Source organism: Bombus pyrosoma, linkage group LG10 (assembly GCF_014825855.1).
Source record: "Bombus pyrosoma isolate SC7728 linkage group LG10, ASM1482585v1, whole genome shotgun sequence".
Lineage (NCBI taxonomy): Eukaryota > Metazoa > Arthropoda > Insecta > Hymenoptera > Apidae > Bombus > Bombus pyrosoma.
This window is the reverse complement of record NC_057779.1, coordinates 8,241,858-8,261,820: the sequence shown is the minus strand read 5'-3', so window position 1 is coordinate 8,261,820 and position 19,963 is coordinate 8,241,858. Positions and strand designations below refer to the sequence as shown.

General features: G+C 39.5%; 2 protein-coding genes across 17 annotated transcripts in view; one reads left to right on the top strand and one right to left on the bottom strand.

Moving 5' to 3' along the window:
- Positions 1–7,614, top strand: part of LOC122572197 (G-protein coupled receptor moody) — a 26,654-nt gene extending 19,040 nt beyond the window's left edge. For 7 of the 15 annotated variants that reach the window (XM_043736896.1, XM_043736893.1, XM_043736894.1 and 4 more), the window contains 4 exons: positions 52–261; positions 2,462–2,700; positions 4,373–4,685; positions 4,849–7,614. In XM_043736896.1, the coding sequence (XP_043592831.1) occupies positions 52–261; positions 2,462–2,700; positions 4,373–4,685; positions 4,849–5,838 (1,752 nt within the window). In that variant the 3' untranslated portion in view covers positions 5,839–7,614. The other 8 variants (XM_043736898.1, XM_043736901.1, XM_043736900.1 and 5 more) reach the window with 8 other exon arrangements.
- LOC122572198 (sensory neuron membrane protein 1) lies at positions 7,102–19,963 on the bottom strand. Of its 2 annotated transcripts, none has more exons than XM_043736908.1 (9): positions 19,782–19,963; positions 18,402–18,518; positions 16,138–16,295; positions 14,455–14,654; positions 12,383–12,585; positions 11,302–11,557; positions 10,480–10,691; positions 9,675–9,901; positions 7,102–9,053 (listed from the first exon to the last, which is right to left on the bottom strand). In XM_043736908.1, the coding sequence occupies exons 2-9, from the start codon at positions 18,507–18,509 to the stop codon at positions 8,837–8,839; spliced, it is 1,581 nt and encodes a 526-aa protein (XP_043592843.1). In that variant the 5' UTR covers positions 18,510–18,518; positions 19,782–19,963; the 3' UTR covers positions 7,102–8,836. The 2 variants fall into 2 exon arrangements, with proteins under 2 accessions (XP_043592843.1, XP_043592842.1); XM_043736907.1 differs by lacking the exon at positions 19,782–19,963 and adding an exon at positions 19,299–19,768.

Here is a 19,963-nt window from a genome sequence, read left to right as displayed (position 1 = left end):
AGTTTTTACGCTCCTGTACAAAACGACACCTGTCTACCATGCTGTCCGCAGATGGAGTACTGGATGGCGAGCAACGAGACCGGTCACAATGGCACAGAGGAGACAATCCAGGAGGTCCTCAGGGATCCAGGATCGGCGGTCCTCTTCGTGGGATATCCGCCATGGCTTTTGCACTTCGCCGCTGGATGTTGCATACTCTTCATGGTCATCGGCATCCCGGGAAATTTATTCACCATCGTCGCTCTTTTCCGCACTAAAAAGGTCAGCGCTCCAGCGATACGTCTTTTCCGCGTCTTCGTCCTCTTTCGTTCAAATTTTCTATATCTATCGCTATATCTCTTCTATCTGTTTCTTCTCTTCCTTTTCGTTTTCCGACATGCGCTGAGACAGCCGAAGCCTTTGTATCTCACAGCGCTCGAGCAACACGCGTTTCCATCCTCCACGAACACGATCTGTCTATTCTTTCTTCTCTTCTCTCGTTACTTCTTTATTTCTTCAGATATGCTGAAATATTTGAAACTTCCGATCGACGCACGTTAGATTATCATCAGCGACAACACCTCTTCGAAGAGGAATTTTATCTCTGTCCTGTAGTTTGTCCGCGAACACGTCATTCGTAGGATTCAGCGAAATCGGAAATTTCCTGCGTTACGATCCAACGACGCGTTAGCGAGAGCGGTGACACGTTTCTAAGAGATTTGTAAACGAGCTTGCGCATAAGTCAAGCAAACGTGGATACGACGAGGCGAAAAAATGTCACACGACGAATCTGTCACGTGGAATGAAATATACTCGGCGGCGTTGCGGTTACTTGAATTTCTAGTTACTCGTAGCATGCTAAGTGGTATTCGCTTGTACACCGACTAGGTCAATAAGTGGTTCACCTCGAATCTCATTTCAAGACAATAGGAAAAAGTAAAAGTGACGTAAGCAGCGTTTAAAAGCTGGCGTAAGTAAATTAGCATACGCGAGTGAAGCGAATCTTGGAACAAATCACGATGGAACTGTAATTACGAGAAAAGATTCAGTCACGATTTATTATTTTTATTCGCCCGTGTATTTCTCGCTTCGTCGTGCTAACGAACAGCTTAACCAGTGGCAAATAAAGATGAAGGTTTCTTCTATTCGAAAGGTTTCCCATTAAAGTTACGTTATAATTCGTGAAAAATTTAGAAATTTACGTTCTTTTCTTTTAGGTTTCGCAAGTCGAAGCTTGCCAATCGTAAGAAAACGTCTCGCGAAACGCAAGCAACGTTTATGCAACGGGATGTTTTTGGCAGCACCGAGACTTACCGAATTTATGGGCATTCGCTGGATTTACGTGTAATTTACAAACGCGCCAACATTTATCTGTTAAGAAAGAATATTTACCAAGTTGACGCGATCACCGAGATAACGCGTTTCCACGCTATGATAACTTGCCGCTGCGTCGCTATAAACGTTGCTCTTTCTTCCGATTCGCTCGACTCGCAACGTGTCGTGCAAAAGTCTCGAAACAACCCACGTTTCTAGCCGCGTAACGACCACCAAATACATTTTCTAATCTATTTTCTGGAAATATTATTAGCGGAATATCGCAGAACGCGTTATAGGTTTACCTAAAACCAACCACCAAGAATGGCAGAGAGGCGAGAGAAGGAAGAACCAGTTTCCGCAATATCAAACGAACAGAACGATAGAAAAATAAGAACCGAGTTTGTCAAAGAATTAATTAATCAAATGGAAGAATGTTACGCGATCGTTCCGAATCGGACGATATTTTCTCTGAGATTTATTTCATCGTCGGATTAAACGACCGGATATATCGAGAATTTCTTCGTAAAGTTCTATTGGGTTGGCAACTAAGTGATTGCGGATTTTCTTATTAGCTGGTACTGACAAAATCCGCAATCACTTAATTGCCAATCCGAATAGTTCATTTTTATTCTGCTGTTCGTTATCCTCGTCGAATCGTGACGAAACGAGACATTTTCGTATCGTAGAGGACCCAAGACTATCGCGTATTAACGTAACACGCAGAAGACGATTTTCGAATTGACGATGTACACGCGGTTTGTGCTTTTCACTGTATTATGAAACCTTTGCTTTGATCCTGTACCGAGAAAAACCACTATCTGTGATTCAGACTATTGCGAGTAAAACAAAACAGCGGATGAGTCGATGGAATTATCCATTTCGCGAGAATTATCGTGACATTGTAAATTATTATCATTACCATCATTTACCATTAGTAAATGTATTTTTAATAATAAGTTTATATGTTTATATCGTATATTGTATGTTTGTATTGTAATGTAAAATGATCGTGTGTGTACCTATTTACGATTTACAATATGTGGTTGTATATGTAATTAGGATTACGCACAGCTGTGTGTATGTACAGTCGCGTTATTTTCTGCAATTGAATTTACGCTTGATACGTAATTAAATTTACATTTAATTTAATTACCATTGTTCGCAGTTAAGAAACGCCACCGCGATCTTCATAATGAATCTCTCACTTTCGGATTTGATGTTCTGTTGCTTCAACCTTCCTCTTGCTACGTCAACCTTCTGGCATAGTTCCTGGCGACACGGCCCGCTTCTATGTCAACTGTTTCCTTTATTAAGATACGGTTTGGTAGCAGTAAGCCTGTTCTCCATACTAGCGATCACGATCAATCGTTACGTTATGATAGGCCATCCTAGATTTTATCCCAGGTAAGTAAACCAAGTATTCTTGCGGTGTTTCTCCTCGCCAGTTACGTGTCGCTATCTTTTTCAAAAGCTTTTTGAAAAAAGAGTACGCGCGATTGTTGTAACATAAAATTAACACTAGAACTACCATAGCAGTCAAATTGATTGGTTTTACAATTTTATTTCTAAATTCCTACTTCGCGTTATATTTCCTTCCTCAATGATGTAATTTTCGCAAAGACAACTAAAAGGATAATATAATGAATTTTATTTTCTTTTTTACGTATTCAAACTGAAAATAATTTCGTATCAAGGCTGCTTATACCGATATCAGTGAAAATGACTGGTGCTTGTCAAAGTGTAAAAGGATCTGCAATCTGTTTATCGACCCCAATTAACCAGTTTCCTCGTTTTCTACAACTTGCCACACGTTTTTCAAATTTTTGCCGCGTATCATTCGATATGATGATAACAGTTATCAGGAAAATTCCAGATGCTAACGCTAGAAATACCATAGCAGTCAAATTGACTGGCTCTACGAATTTATAAACGCGTCAACCCTCGTTTAGGGATCCCAGATGGATTAATAATACCAAAAATGTACTACATAACATGAAATTACATAACTACATAACACGAATTAATTTTTAAAGACCAGTGATTTTCACTGGTTTTGGTAGAAACAGCCTCGAGTTAACTATCGGTAGTTCTAGTGTTAAGTCGCGACGAAACGACAGTTTTCTTACTTCGTGATTCTATTATCGCAACTTACTGCGATTACTAAATTGCAATTTAAAGAGCAACTATTAGGTCGTCGGAAAAGTGTCCTTCTTTTACAGACACGTCTTTTAAAACGATTCATCTTTATACAAACGTGAAGCCTAATTCGTCGAACGTTGTGATCTTTATTTTGGTAGAACAAAATGGATCATACGTAATTCCATAAAATAATATAAAACGGAAAATGTTGTGCATCCATTATTTCCTTCGACCTAATTAATATTAGGTCGTCCGAAAAGTTTCTTTCGTTTTAAAAGGAAATAATAGACGCACAATGTTTTCTCTTTTATATTAGTTCATTGAATTATGCACAAACATAATAATAATAGAAACAGAACGAAATGAATCATACTTAATTCGATAAAATAATATGAAACAGAAATTGTTGTTCATCTATTATCACCTTATGGAACGAAAGAATCTTTCCGAACGACCTAATACTTTCTACGCGTGACGAGTATACTCGTCGTAGCAGAAAATATCGCTGTTTCTTCGCCATCAGTATACTCGTCCAAAACAGCAAACCGGTTAACCATCGCAAATCATACGAACGCAAAAGGAAATTGCCTACGTGGATTTTGTAATTTTGCTGATAGCGTAAGTTACGACTTGGTCGTTCGACGTGATACGTTCGTAACGCGGTATAAATCAAACCCATCCGGGATGAAAATGAGTTACAGTAGACTAAACACGCGCGTTTCATCCTAATCGACTGTGTCAGTACGTATCAGTACACGTATATTCGTCTATACAAACATATTCGTCGGATTGTCAATTATTCCTTCGCGTTTCAATTATTTACAAAATCGAATTATTATCCAGTTCAGCGGCATGCGAATAATTCTTTTTCGCCATGGACGATACTTCTGCAAATATTTGCGAATATTCTGAAGCCTCTTCTCTTACTTGCTTTCAGGATATACAAATCGAGATACATAACACCGATGATTTTAAGTACGTGGACGATCGCATTCGGTGCCTTGGTCGTTACGTGGTTTGGGAACTGGGGTCGCTTTGGACTGGACGTCGCCATTGGTTCTTGTTCCATCCTGCCAGACGTCAATGGTCGAAGTCCAAAGGAGTTCCTCTTCGTCGTTGCCTTCTTGATTCCTTGTATCGCGATCGTCGTTTGCTACGCGAGGATCTTCTACATCGTTCGGAAAACCGCTTGCAAAAGTAGAAATCGGAACGTAAATGCCAGCACGGACGCTGTTGAAGGCAACCACGAGGTAAGCGCAGCGCGCAACGACGGGTCAACGTCGTAGGTCCTCGTCGATTAAAACCTGTAAATCGTCTTCTCTTTCAGCGCCTACGTTTCTTTCGTAAACCATCGACTTTCGAAAACTGTAGGAACAGCGGGTGATTATTATTCTTTGCTTCGTTCGGTTACAGAGACGATCCATATCACCGAGGATCCAAGAGGAAGAACTGTCGGTGGTGGGTTCGAGCTGCGCGCCGAGCGTACTTTGCGCCAACTTCTCCTCCAAATGCACCGTAACTTCGCCAAACCGGCTCAACTGCTCCAGTACGCCTTCGAGATCGGCGATCGAAGAGTCCCTGTCCGAGCAACTTTCATGGGAACAGAATTCGGCCGGGTCCGAGGAAGAGGACGACGACGACGACGACGACGACGAGGAAGGCGAGAACGAAGAGGAGAGGACGCAGCAAAGGAGGAAGCAGAAACAAAGATGGAGGAGGACGAAGCAGAAAACGACGAGCCAAAAACTCGTCGACGACTGTGATAGAGCGAAGCCTAGCTTCGAAATAAAGATAGACGATATACCGTACGTGGACGATCTGGACGCGGCTGAGTCTGTTCTCGCGAATGACCGAATTAAGATCAAAGAATCCGCCGAGAAAGCTTCCGCGAACGCTCGAAATAAATTGGAGAGAATGACTAGCAGAGCTTCGTTCGTCATCGAGTCGGCTCTTTGGGTACAGCGATTCAACTCCAAAGCGTCTATGGACGGCGACCGGTTGGACAGTTCGAGATCGAACACGCCGGATCGATCGGCCAACAGCAGGAGGAGACCGGCGATGACTCGCCGAGAGTCGAGATTTAGGAGCGTGCGAAAATTCCGCAATTCCGATGGCCCGCCGAGGATGAGCAACAAAGACAAGAAACTGCTGAAGATGATTCTGGTGATATTTTCGTCGTTTCTCGTTTGTTACTTGCCGATCACGGTTACTAAGACTTTCAAGGATGCGATCGATTGGAGAGGCTTGAATATCGCCAGTTACATTTTGATCTACTTGACTACGTGTATCAATCCTGTGGTTTACGTGGTGATGAGCTCCGAGTATAGAAGCGCGTACAAAAATCTGTTGCTCTGTAGGAACGATTCCGGGGTGAAAAGCGGCAACAGGAGGTCACCAGGATGAAGAAGAGGGTTCGCCGGTTTGCTCGTGGGCGTGTACAAGCTGGATTTTATAGCTCGTTTCAGCGATGGACTTGCATCGTGGATTGGCCGCCGATGTTTGCGCATTTGAATTACGTGAAATACGAAGATGTAGAGATAAACTTGCGTAGAAATGTAGGGAGCAAAATGTGCTTCAACGATGCAGTATTTGCTGTTTAGCTACTTGTAATTATGACATTTTTATGGTATGCATGTACGAGCAGCTAATGGATTATGTTGGCCAATTAACGTTAATTTATAACGCGACGTGCAGGAAATTTCTTTCGGTTAAATTTATAATCGTCGTTTTCACTGTTATTGCGAGCTAAGATTTAAAAAAAAAAAAAAAGAGCGAATTAAGAGGAGTTTATGTGGTTTCGAGAAACGTGTTCGACGATGAAAAGAATGTCCCTCTGAAATCCTGTTGTTGATCGCTTCGTAGTTATCGATACTTCTTGCACGAAGATACGTGTCTTTTTATAGCTTAATTACGATTCGATGTGGCAATTGGAATTTCATGATTCGAATTGATGTCGAAGAAAAAGGTGAATTTCAATCGCGGAAGAACGGTAAATCGATTCACGTCCATTTGCCATAAAAATATACGCATTCGTGTGAATATCCGCGCTCTCACTATGGAAATGTAAACTGAGATAGACGAATGTTCACGCGTTGTATAATTTAGTACGTTTGTTATAAACATTGCGTGAATATCGATTATGTCGATCGAAGATTAAAGTAGCGTTTCACTTATCGAGACATTTACAAACAAGAAGATAGAAGAAAAATCTCGTTCATCGAGCGACTATTTTTATTAAAAGTATATTAAGAAAATTGTTCGTAATTGCAGTGGAACTTCATTAGCGGAAAACGTATGCCAATCGATTGATAGAATTAATGAAACGATAACAAATCATTAATGAGATTTCAGCGTATTAGAATTAGATATTATGCTCAATAACTATGTTTCATAAGACAATACATCGTGATAACTTGGTGTCGTTTCTTCGTATTATAATTTAAAGTTCACAATTCTATAATCTACGAAGTGTAGCAAATATCACAACGAATCATATTTATTTCTGAATCGTCAATTTTATTTTTTTTTTTATCATTAAATGAATATCGTTACCAAAAGCAAAAGTGTGTTTGTCGAAGGTATGACAAATTAGTTCTGAAGATTTCGATGGAATCTTCCCGATTGTTTACCGAACGATATTTAATGAATAACAAGTATGCGAAGATATCACGTTAGAAAATATTATTTATTTATCCTTACGGTTCGATCTATGCTTCGATTACATTTCAAAGTAACGTAACATTCAGAACTAAGCGAGAAGTTGAAAGGAAACGCGGTACAAGTGCCGAGATCTTCGATTTGAGAAAATCGTGAATAAAATTAATCTCCAACCGAGGAGATCTCTGTGTGTCTGTAAACACCGAAACGCAAATATTTGAGGATTTATGCTATGTCCTGGCTGCCGTTTGCAGAAAAATATGTCTGTACCGCTCTTTCGTTTTCAACCCATCCGATGATGAGAGAAACGCGCAAATTTAACAACAATACATTTGCATATTACGTTCAATATCGCAATGTATGGAAATTTCGTTCGTCTTATAGACTGCGAGAGATCGTTAAAGTAATCCTTAAGAATTAACACATTAAGAGCTTAGGAAATTGAACTAAATATAATCAAGAATACGGCGAAATATCGCAGGAAAGTTATTGCTAAAAGAAAATTGACTTCTAGTTTAACGATTTAATAATTATCAATTTTTATAAAAAAGAAAAAAATGAATGTGCTGATCTATTCGCATAAATTACACGTTTAAAGCGTTTGCGACTTGTACATACACAATATACAGGACTGCTATAGAAAGTCATACAAGTAGACCATAATATTGTCCACTAGAAATGTTTTTAATATTTATGTGCAATGTAGAAAAATATATAAGAGTGATACGTTACATTAAATGTATGTTATATCGTATATTAATTGTAATACTATCAGAATATAAGTACATGATACGTATAAGAATTTTTATAAAGAATCGTTTGTTGTTGGCTGCAATTTCGTCAGAATTTTTTACCTCGTAAAGATACATGAAAGAAAGTACGTATATAGGTACTCGGAGAAACGTGTTTTAACAGAAACTTACGTTAAGCTTTTCGAATTAAACGTAATTGAATAAAATAGCTATATATACGCTCGTTCTAAAGACATTAATGTATAAGAGCTGAGACTAAAAATCGAGTCTCTTACGTTCGATCGAAATATATAACATTTCCAGTCGACAATGGTTACCGTTTGTCTTTATACGATGTAACAAAGTCATTCGTAAACCTATTTATCTCGTGATCTATAGCTTACTCTAATACTCTGTGCAACAGATTGAGCAATTTTGAAGTACACGTTGTAAATTGCGACTGGACAAATACGTTTCGTTGGTTTCGCCTTAATCGATTACAACTGCACTTATCAGAATTAGTGGCAAAAGGTAACTATCAACACACTCGTACGCAATTGTCTGGCAATACGTTAACATTATTGTACGTTGTCGTCACAAGATTTATAACTAAGAGAAGGAAAAAAATGATATTAAATGTATATCATACGTAAAAACAAAACGTCCTCGATTAATACACGATCTACAACTTCTGTACACTTCCTGAGTTTCATTACAGTTACGTTAATATTATTAGCGAATTTGTACAAGTGACGAGTGACGAGTATCAATGCTTTCTCTTTTCCTATGATCTGTCGTCTATGTAAAACGGACAAAACTTCGTTAAACGATATATTTTTGTACGAAGAGAATTAACTCGTTTCGAAACCGACCTCTTAATCTTGATATTAAAACGTTATCGCACGATGGAAATTTCGTCTAATTAACGCGAACATTGATTTTTCATTTATTCGACAAATTCTCTTTCGACTATACAAAGATCGTGGAGCTCGGAGATACGACTGACTAATAACTTAATTCGCGTCGAGATTAGGTGGTACCGCCGCACTTTGTATCGTACTGATCGTCATCTGATTAGGCCATTTCTTCTCATCCTCGTTTTTTCCACTTGGTGACTGCGGAGTTACCTTCGTCACGTCCAACGACCCTTTGTCTTTGTTCTTGAAGAACATCGCGGCAGCTGCTCCGCTCACGCAAGCGCCGCTTATTATCGTCAGCCACTTCATGAACCTATTTGACACGAACACGTAAATTATTAAATTCGTTACGTCGAAACACGATTAAAACATCGTTACAACAATCCCACGCTTTCTTTTTTTAATCGTCGATGATCCTGCGTCGTATCGTTAATATCGTTTGCATGCTGATTACCGGCATACTCTGTGCAATTTCCAGTTAAATGTTAACACTTTGCGCTATCCTATAAAAGTGTCAACTACTGTTAAATAAAACAGTAAAAAAAGAGACAAACAATGATGCTATAAAGGAAACGTTGTGAATGTGTTTTTACGTTACACGCTTGGATAGTACGAAAACATTGTCAATATGTTAGATATAATATCAACCAGGAAAGTCGTTCCGATTTTTAAGGAATTTAACGAAACGATAAATTTTGCTCAGTCACCTCTCCATCGGCCAAATTGTTTTCAAACGTATCACGCTGAAGAACGTTACCAGAAGTATCTTTAAACGTGCTCGTTGATTTTTACTAAAATATTACACTCGTTGAACGCAGCTCTGGAAGAGTTCCGTTTAATCTATATAGCTCGTACTGAATGATTGTATTATGAATCATAAACAGTTTGTCACTTACTTTGCGCTTTCCTAAAACTCTCGTCAGAAGTTACTCACCCGATTATGCTTATCATCTTGAACACCATCTTCAGCTTCGCCAGAAACTCACCACCGAGCTCTATTCCCTCCTCGACCCAAAAGAATGGAAATAAACACTCTGGGAAGTTCTTCATTAACTTGAATTTTTCAACCTTGTGAAGGAACATATTGAACTGCAGCCTCTTGCGTGCGATTAAAGGAGTGGCTGTCATTGGTTCGAAGTCCATGGCAATGCCGTGCTTTTCCTGCAAAAGGAAACCGTGTCAGAAACGTAATATGCATTTTCCTTTTCTTTTCCTTTACGTACAATCGCTCGCGCAAGTATTCGTACACGTCTGAAAATCCGTTAAGACTATCTGACGCGCTTTGTAGAGAAAATTTTGAAATTTCATCGACACTGTAACAATAGTCGACCATCGCGATTACTTCGGCAAAGTTTCAGACGGATCTGAAAATGCACATAGAAGCCACGATTTTCGGATATTTCCTGGACAACTAGCTATATAGCTATAAAACTACTTGCAAAAGTATTTTAACATTCGATTGTCGATTGTTGATCATAGAATAGTACAGTAAATCGTACAAAGAGTATAACACGACCTCGACGTAATACAATTTTTGCTCCAGACATTTTTTCGTAACATTCGTATTTTTCCAAACGTTCGAGCTTTTCGAATTAATCCGGGCGGCACGTTGTACGCGCGCGGCGATATCGGTAACCAGCGTTGGACAAAATTAATTGGAAATAAGGACTTTTGAAACGAAAATACGTCTACGCTGTCACGCGATGAGGATAACGAGAGTAAGAATTACAAATACGTGCTTCGTTGGGATGAAGTCCATCGACCATTTGCAGATATTTTTCCTCCGATCCGAGCAAATGTGGTAGAGAAGCGATAAGTGGCACGCCTACACACTTGGTCAAGTCCATAAGGTTCTTCGTTAGACAATTATCTGGCGCCGGACAAAAACACTTTTCCTTAGGATTTGTGCTCATATCACCCAAATCAGCTTTGTAGTGGTAAGTGCTGATGCCTGTAAAACGAATTTTCCATTTAGTAATAATAATCGAAAGAAGCGTTTCTGTGCTAATCTACGCGAAAATCTTCGAAACCAGGTGTCCACGATTTTACTCGATATGTACTCGACTTGCTTCGTCTCGCGTGGATTCACCGCGTTGCCGATCGCACTACAATTGTCGAGACATCTTGTATTACACGCGGCACACGAAATACGCAAGATAAGACGCATAACGATTTTTCTGTTCGGCTCTTACCCTTTTTCTTTACAAATTTTCCATAGAAACGTACTTGCACGAACATTCGCAGCCTCCTTGCAACTGGACTGCGAGCTTTTACGAATGTTAAGCAACATGCAAAAGTGCAGCGTGGCGTTTGTTACGACTAGCGTTTATAAGAAATTTGAAGGTCGATGCATACAATGAAATAATCGTACGTTTTTCATCTATGCCTACGTGGAAGACATCCAAGTTATAGTTACTCGTTACGATATTTAATACACGAATCTTTCTTCCTCTTTCTTTTTTACTTACATTCCACCCTTTTAATTCATAGTCGTAAACATAGGAATTTGAATAAAGATGCGCGGTCTACCTGCAGCTACTTTTACTTCTCAAGGAATTCACCTGCGACTTTGGTCTTGCGGTCGAACCGAGCCGACAAACTTCTACAAATGTCCGGTGAGAACGACACGATATCGTCCTGTTCCGTGAGCAACGGCGCGAAGATGGTGGAATCGGTGCCATTAAACTCGTTGCATTGGTCCTCGGTCCAAATGTCCAACTCTGGCTTTCCATTCACCTCGGTCACTTTTCCGACGTCCTTCCAGTACTTTACCCCCCGTAACACTCGTATACGGTCGGGAAGAACGGTGCCGTTTTTCTAAAAAAAAAAAAAAGAAGGTTGATCACAGTGTTACAGGCTGATGAAACAGTAACAAGATACCAAACATCCTGCAGGCTACAGACAATAGCCATAATAGATTTAGATTATATCTAAAGTCAGAATTTCTCAGCTTACTTGCGAAATGTGCAAACTAACGCGAAATAATTGAAACGACGCGAGGAGACAACCATTGATCTGTTAATTTCCTGTGTCTTCTACGTGACAACAGCGATCGAGCCGGTAATCTCCTCTTGTCGCGAGCAAGTGGAAATCAAATTCTTGAAATATTTATAAATTAATAGTACGCGTATATAATAATATAGATGTATTTCATAAAATAACAAATATGACGAGCGCATGTTGTTTCTCTTCGCAATCGATTAAGACAAGCGCTATGGCGCTATTCGCGATTTTTCCACCCTGTTTTCTCGAAGACCTCTGAGACTCAAATCATTAACACTTTACCGACCGCTAACGGTTCAATAACATACGCACGTCCGACCGGCAGCTCAAGCGCAGATTCTCCTTGGCGCCGGCTCTGTTTCGGTTTAGACTCTCCAATATCATTCTTTTCGTTCATCGCGAACGGTAAGTTTTTCAAATTAGTATAAAAGTGTGGGAGCTTACAAAGCAACGCAACTGACGCAACTGAGCAAGGTACCTTAGTACTAAATAACAAATTACTGCCCAAATAATGAGAAAGATTGTCGGCGATAAAAAGCAGATTAATAGGCTATCGGTCGGTAAAGTGTTAAGAGTAGAGACGAACGCGTAATAACATGGGACGCAACCTCGTATACATTATACGTATGTGTTACTTACTGGGCCAAAAAGGGAGAACAGGTAACGTCCAGGCCCATCGGGTAACAAAGCGTCCTCCTTTTCTTTCAAAACGTTGCAGATTGCGCTCGAAGCGAAGTCCTTCCCCGTGCAGTCCAGAGGCACACCATCAAACAGTATCTCTCTTGCTTTTGCTCTTACGAATACAGAACTTGGTTTCTTGAAGATATTGTCCACAGCCTTATCTGCGGATGTGAATTACGAACATTCGTACAATGATGTTTAGTAGAAGATCAAAGCGCGCTCGTAGAAAACACCGTGTAAGTGGGAAGAAACAAATTTTCCAGGAGGAAAAGAAACCTTACGCGGATGCAGTGCAGTCCAGAGTTCGTGAGAAAGAAGAGAGCGTATCGTCTGCTGTTATTTACGATGAAAATTCATTGTTCCTTTCGGTTGGACAGATGGTGCATGGACAAAAGCCAGGAAACGATTGAGCAATTATTTATCGATGTTTATAGTTAATGTTGTTATTTCTGTATTTACAGGTAGTATCGTAATATCTATTATTTTATTCTTTGGATAAATCTATCATACCGTTCTGAGCCGAAAAACTTTTATTGCACTTTCTTACATGGACTAGGGATAAAAACAAAAGAACATCTTAAACCTATCGATTAAATCTATCGATTGTATCTCGAACTATCTTCTAGTTACTATTTATTATAACTAGCGCATCTACATATGGCGAACGCGAACTCACGTTGTCATTTTCAACAGTTAATTTCGGAAGGAAAATTGCACTTAGATTCTATACCGCGGTGTTCTCATTGCGACGTAGAGAACATTCTCCGACGAGTGATGGAAATTTTTCAATTTTGATGCTTACGGAGTCTTCTACGACCGCTCTTCGATTCTACGATTGGATGGTGTTTTGTTATTGGGTGGAGAAGTAGCGAGCGTTAATTGGACGATGTATGTTAATGTTTACGTATGTTATCGGATGATGTATGTTGACGTTTCCTGTCTAATACGATCATGGCAATCGGCAATTGTACTAGGTCGTCCGAAAATTTCTTTCGTTTTACGAAGAAATGATAGATGCACAACGTTCTTCCTTTTATATCATGTACGATCCATTTTGTTTCAATAGAACAAGCGATATTTAGTATATTATACTAAATATAATAAACCACTACTAGATACAATAAACTTATAAAATGAAAGAAACCTAATACGATACTCGTCACGAGTATTTCGTGGCAAGAGATCGAAATATATATCGAGCAACTATTAAAAATGCAAAAATATGTAACGTTTTCCTCTTAGAAAAATATCCTGCTTTCACCTGGACGTAGCTTCCGCTACAATTTTTCGCGAACGCTTCAATTTTGCAAACCTATGTCGGAGAAGCGTGTGGAAAGATTCGCGCTAAAGACATCTGCGGAAAAGTATACAAGGAAACGAAAAGAACGGAGTACACGAGGCGTCAGGCGAATCGATTGATCCGTTCGTTCAAGGAGAAGGTAAGTAACTTATCGTTAGCCATAAGTAAAACGTTTCTCGCGACCCTCTTTCGCTTTTAAATCATCGCATCGTTTCATTCTCGTGTATTTCTAGCTAAGGCCAAGCCGACCTTTACTTTTGGATCGAAACGAACGAACGTTCGATTTAATGCACGAGACGGAATTTTAAAGACGCCGCTTCCCGCAACGAACGGATCCCCACGCGTTTTCACGCCTTTTATCCATGTTTTACTTGAAAGCTTTTGGAAATTTCACTGGCGCCGTAACGACGCTCAACTATGGCGATTATATCGTGACAGTAAATATATAAAATACAATTTTTAACGAGTATGCAAATTTCTCACGGGTGATACGAATATTCGAACGATCGCTCGTTCGATTTGTTTGCTTGATTTGTTTGTTATAATAAATAATTCGATGGAATCGCTTTTAACGTGGTATTTGTTATAGGCTTAGGACGATCGTTGTTATTTGCTTACTATGAAAACCGAAAACGATCCGATTCGCCTCGACCTACTCTACGTATGTTGATAATATCGTGGATCGTGCGCTGGATCTTCAACGGTTAAGAAAGATACGATCAACACTTACTAAGAATTCCTATTGCAGCTGGTTGTTGTTCAAGGGTAAGTTTGATCATGCTGAGAATAAGAACATGAGGAAAGACCAGCTCTTCCTCGCCGGTCAATGGGCTGCTCAACGACGGATTGAAAAACCAAGTTGCTTTCAAGTTGTACTCCAAACTGTCGTCTTCTTCTCGATCGACCATATTTACTTTGTGTTTATATTCGCTGAAGAAGAGACACATTTTCTAATTCGCTGTATTCGAATAAAATTTACCGTATACACGTGGCATACGGTGATACTCGCGACGATAAATGTACTCGAACGAATGTAGATTAAATTAACACTAGAACAACCGATAGTTAACACGAGGCTATTTCTACCAAAACCAGTGAAAATGACTGGTCTTTAAAAAATACGTAATAATAGAATATTTTTATATTTATTGATTTATTACTTTCTCACAGAAAGAATTCTATGTTATGTAGTACATGTTTGGTATTATTAATCCATCTGGGATTCCTAAACGAGGGTTGACGCATTTATAAAATTGTAGAACCAGTATTTTGACTGTTGTGGTATTTCTAGCGCTAGCATCTAGCGATCTAGCGATTTTCCTGATAACCGATATCATCGTATCGAATGATACGCGGTAAAAATTTGAAAAACGTGTGAGAAGTTGTACAAAACCAGAAAACTGGTTAATTAAGGTTCGATGAACAGATTGCAGTATCCTTTTACACTTTGACAAGTACCAGTCATTTTCACTGGTATTGGTATAAGTAGCCTTGATACAAAATTATTTTCGGTTTGGATACATAAAAAACAAAATAAAATTCATTATATTATTCTTTTAGTTATCGTTGCGAAAGTCATTACATCATTGTGATAAAAAAATATAACATGAAGCAGTAATTTTTAAATAAAATTGTAAAACCAGTCAATTTGACTGGTGTGATAGTTCTAGTGTTAATTGGCGACTTGTGACAACTAGCGATGTGAGCAAATTCGATACGTACAATCGGGAACAAACATAAGTTAGCAGGCAGCTTGCGGATTTATATTTATCTGTTATATATCGTCCTATGGATCGCTCTGAAGATTCGTTCAGATTTTTAAAGGAATTCGGTCGACGCGAAACATCGTATGGAAAGTTCTTCGCCGAAAAACATGAGAAGTTCTGGAACCGTGGGATATTCGACTCGTTGCGTGAAAGATGAGAAAACGTTGAACAGAATCCCGCCATACACAGAACGATAAATCGGAACGATCTTTCCAAGCGACCCATAGGACGATATATAACAAATAAAACTTGAGAATGTAACAGTACCGATTCCGTTAAACTTCAGCGATACCTGTTGTCGTCGTCTAACTTTTCTCAACGACTGTACGTTCTTATAAACCCGAATCGCATCCAATAGCCAAGATTCGCTTCGTAAGTTTCGTTAAGTTTCTAACATCAAAGATACGACGATTCTCGTTCGTCGCACCGGTCAAGTGTTCCGTCTGTGCAAGTTGATTTCGAGCCTCGCGAGTTAATTAAATAACACGAGTACTCGTATTAACTCGCGAGCCCCCACTTACAGCTACGTACTTGGAATTTCGAGCAAATCGTAGAGCCACGTTAATCTACGCTAAGAGATAATACGCAAAGATAGAAATAGATTGCAGCGTTTTATGTGGCTGAAACGCGATCCTCAACATACTCACTCGTAGAAAAATGGTCCTATTTCTTCGAGGATTGGCTTCTCCCCTGCTGTAATTTCTGTAGGATTCGTCACGTTGAAAAGGTAGATCTTGAAGTCCAATGGAACAGGAAAGGTGGACCATAACTCGCGCATCTCGGAATTAGGTTTCAACGATACTTGCTGTCGATCATTTTGTTAATTAATGTCACGTACGAACGAAATACTGCCAACTTTTATACGTTCGATGAAAAACTATGTAAGCATACGTGTGTGTAAACTACCACTGATATACAGAGTGTATCGTGACGTGCGAGACTCGCTTCACGAGCAGACAGGAGGCACGCGATAAAATGAGAAAATGTTCAACGTCTTCTGTCCGACCTTCTTTAAAATTTGTAGCCATTTTCGCGTCTCGATGACCCGCAACTGTTTGCTTTGCTTTTACGGAAGCTGCTCGTCGAAGTGGTTACCCGCGTTATTCTACGCTGCAATTTTTTAAGATCGCCAAATTTTTCAACGAAACTAAATTGGCTGCGAGTTTAAAATATTGTCGGATAGAAGGTCGCATGTTCGTGTGAACTTTCTTCGTCGTATTTCTGCCTCCTGCTCGGGTGTTACGATGTGCGTGTTACGATATATTTTGTACAAACTGCAGATAACTCATTTCCTCGTGGAGATTAGTATCTTTAAAATCAACCGCGACAAACGTTACATCGGAATACACGTTTTATAAAATACCTGTCCCCGCGTTACGTTTTCTAAATATTTCTGAAATTTCATTCCCTGAAGCGATATGAAATTCGTTTGCTGGTTGTATGTACTTCTGTTGCAAAGAAGAAAAATCCCCATAATAAATATACGTACACGTGCGCATAATACCCTGGGACCTCTGTAGAATTGGTCGAGGGATATTTCAAAAAATTGAGAAATACGACTAACTCGAATTCACAAAATCTCCGACCTGCGTCACCGCCAATGATCCGCGACCTGTCGTTCGCGTACAGAACAAAGTGGAAACTTAGTCATTCGATATAATGTTTCGCGTTATCCAATTAAACGACGGATAGACAATTATTATCCGCGGACGTAACGTTTTATCACGATTCTTGTGCTACTTTATTCTACGTTGCTTTACTGAAACTCTTCGTTGCTCGGAATGGAAGAAAAATCAGACAGAGAATATTCGTTCTGTCGTTTCCATGCATTTCTTCTTCCATGCAGAATCACCGCTGATTTGTAACGCATAAAAATACCGGAACACCCTGTATATCGATGTAACAAACAGCAGCATGTAACATTACACGATAATACGATAAACGTATAATATTAATATGTCTATCGTTAACGTTATTATTATGTTCCATTGTATCGTAATTCTTTATCCTATCGAGGCTACTGCGTCTATTACAATCTTTTCTCGATGAACTAAAAATGTTTGTCAAAAAGTTTATTGAAATAATTGTTATAGCACCTTAAAGTTTATTTTTTCTTTTCATAAAACACATATTTTCTTTAAAGCCGCCAAAATGTTTAATTTCACACTATTTTCTGCCTTCTTCTTAGTTCATCGAGAAGAAAAGTATATAATAATTTAATCCTCTTTTGGCTTTTTGTTTCAGTCAAGAATTACGAGGTGGATCTTTCCCACTGATTGAAAACTGCAGCCCATGAAATAGACTTAGAACCGCGGCTTTGCTCTTGAAACGGCGATAGCAGGTGAACACTGGACGTAAAAAGTTGGACGTGTAACGGTAACGGTGTATGCGAACACGTACTTTATAGATAACGTTCGTTCATTGATTGTAATTTCTAACTAACAGGGATGAGAGATGAGCGACAATGAGCGAGAGACGAAAAGGAAGAAAATTGACATTTGATTTGTACTCGACAAGGGATCATCTGGCAAACGTCAAACAATACCAAAGCGTGTTAAAGTACGCGTGCAACCGGTGTGTAATTAGTATGATTTACATTATATTACATACACACTATATTTACAATATACACCTCGTTTGTAGGTATTGGCTTGGCAAGTAAGCGATTGCGGATTTTGTCAATAGGTGGTATGGGGAAAATCCGCAATCACTTACTTGCCAAGCCAATAATTACAACGCTTACGAGAATCTTAATTACGTCCTTAGGAAATTATAAGAATCGTGGACTGTAAATTTTGTGCTACGAAGGAATCGGATAGGTTCAACGTGGTAGTAATAAGAATAGCTGCAAAGTTTCCTACAGGTGCGTGAATAATCGGCAGATTGCCAGAGATGCTTGGCCACTACTCACGCTTTTGATCTTCCACTTCAAAAAGGGTGGGAAAACGATCGCACAGAACACAACTCCAAAGGCGAACAGAGAGCCACCGATGATTCCCAGTTTCTTCGGCTTTATCATAGTAACACGCTGGAACAATCACGGTTAGCCATATAAGTTGAGTTTGTCAATGGAACACTATGGCGATAAGTCGGCCGATGTACGTAGATTAACGTCAATAACGGAAACACAAAATGTAGGCGAAATACACCGAAACAATAACTATGACGCGTAAGCGAGTAATAAGTTTCTGTCCGAACCTTCGATATACCATAAATATAAACTAAGAAACTTTGCAAACTCGAGCATGAATAGTTTATATATAGTTGCTATACCACGGCAGAAGTGAAAACACTTCTTCTTCGACCGGCGCTGGTGAAAATGAAAAGGAAAACAGAAAATGAGGAAGGAAACGAAGGAAGAAAATTAAGCGATAAATGCGACGAAGAAACGAGAATCGCGGTCTGCTTTTTTTCGTCAGAATGCGGACGACAGAACAACTCGAATGACGGAAAACGGAAACGAAAAGAAGGAAAGTGGGTAAAAGCGAAGAAGGAAAAGAGATCTAGCGTTTCTCGACGCGTGGATCGATCATCTTTGTCGAATAACCATAGGAAAGGAAACGATAAATAAATAAATAGCAAAGTAATCTTCGTTTCGTAGAAATCGAGCTATAGAAAAAGAAGAGAAAAAGATGATAAAGAAACGCGTGGACATCGAACGATAGAAAGAAGAATGTAAATAAAATACCAAAAAAAAAAAATGAAAAAGAGAGAAGTTAATGTATTTTTTATCGAATGTCGAAGAAACGCGATCTCGAAGATCGATAAAAATTCTGAAAACCCGGTTATTCGATGAAGTTTTGGAAACCTTGTGTCCGATCGGAGCACGCAGCGTTTCGTGAAGCTTTCGTCCGGTCGTTAAAAACGAAAGTAGACCCAAAAGCGACGAGTACCAGGTAACCTTAACGCCTTGACGAAAGACACGAGCGGCAAAATCATGCGCGAGAGGCTTCAGACGCATTCCTTTGAAAATCCTCGAAAAATCCTCGTCTATCTACTTCGAGCGTCGAACGAATATCGCGAATTTCTATGTATTTTCCAATCTAACGATCGCAAGATTGCTTCGTTATCATCGAACGAACCATCTAACTACGTCTTCTTTCCAACGTTATACGTATTTTCTTTTTTAGAAACATTCTTCTCCTTTCAGTACGATATTTTTTATTTAAATAGCGTCCTTTAAAAGCAATCCTTTCAGGTTGTCCTTTTCGACGAATCCTTCGTGGATTTAAGTATTATCACTGTTCGACACGACGACGACGACAAGAGCTTCTCGAGCTTATTCGCACACCTTGTAATGGCCGAGCTATTGGATACGATGTCGACTGGCCGATCGAGAAGAGTACGAGAGGTCGACCGGCTTCCTCGTCCTGTGCCGTTGATCTTCGAGTGTTCGCGTGAACTGACGGTTTCGAGCTTCGTCGTCGAACGACGGCGACACCGGCAAAACGCCCACTGCTGCGTCACCACGTA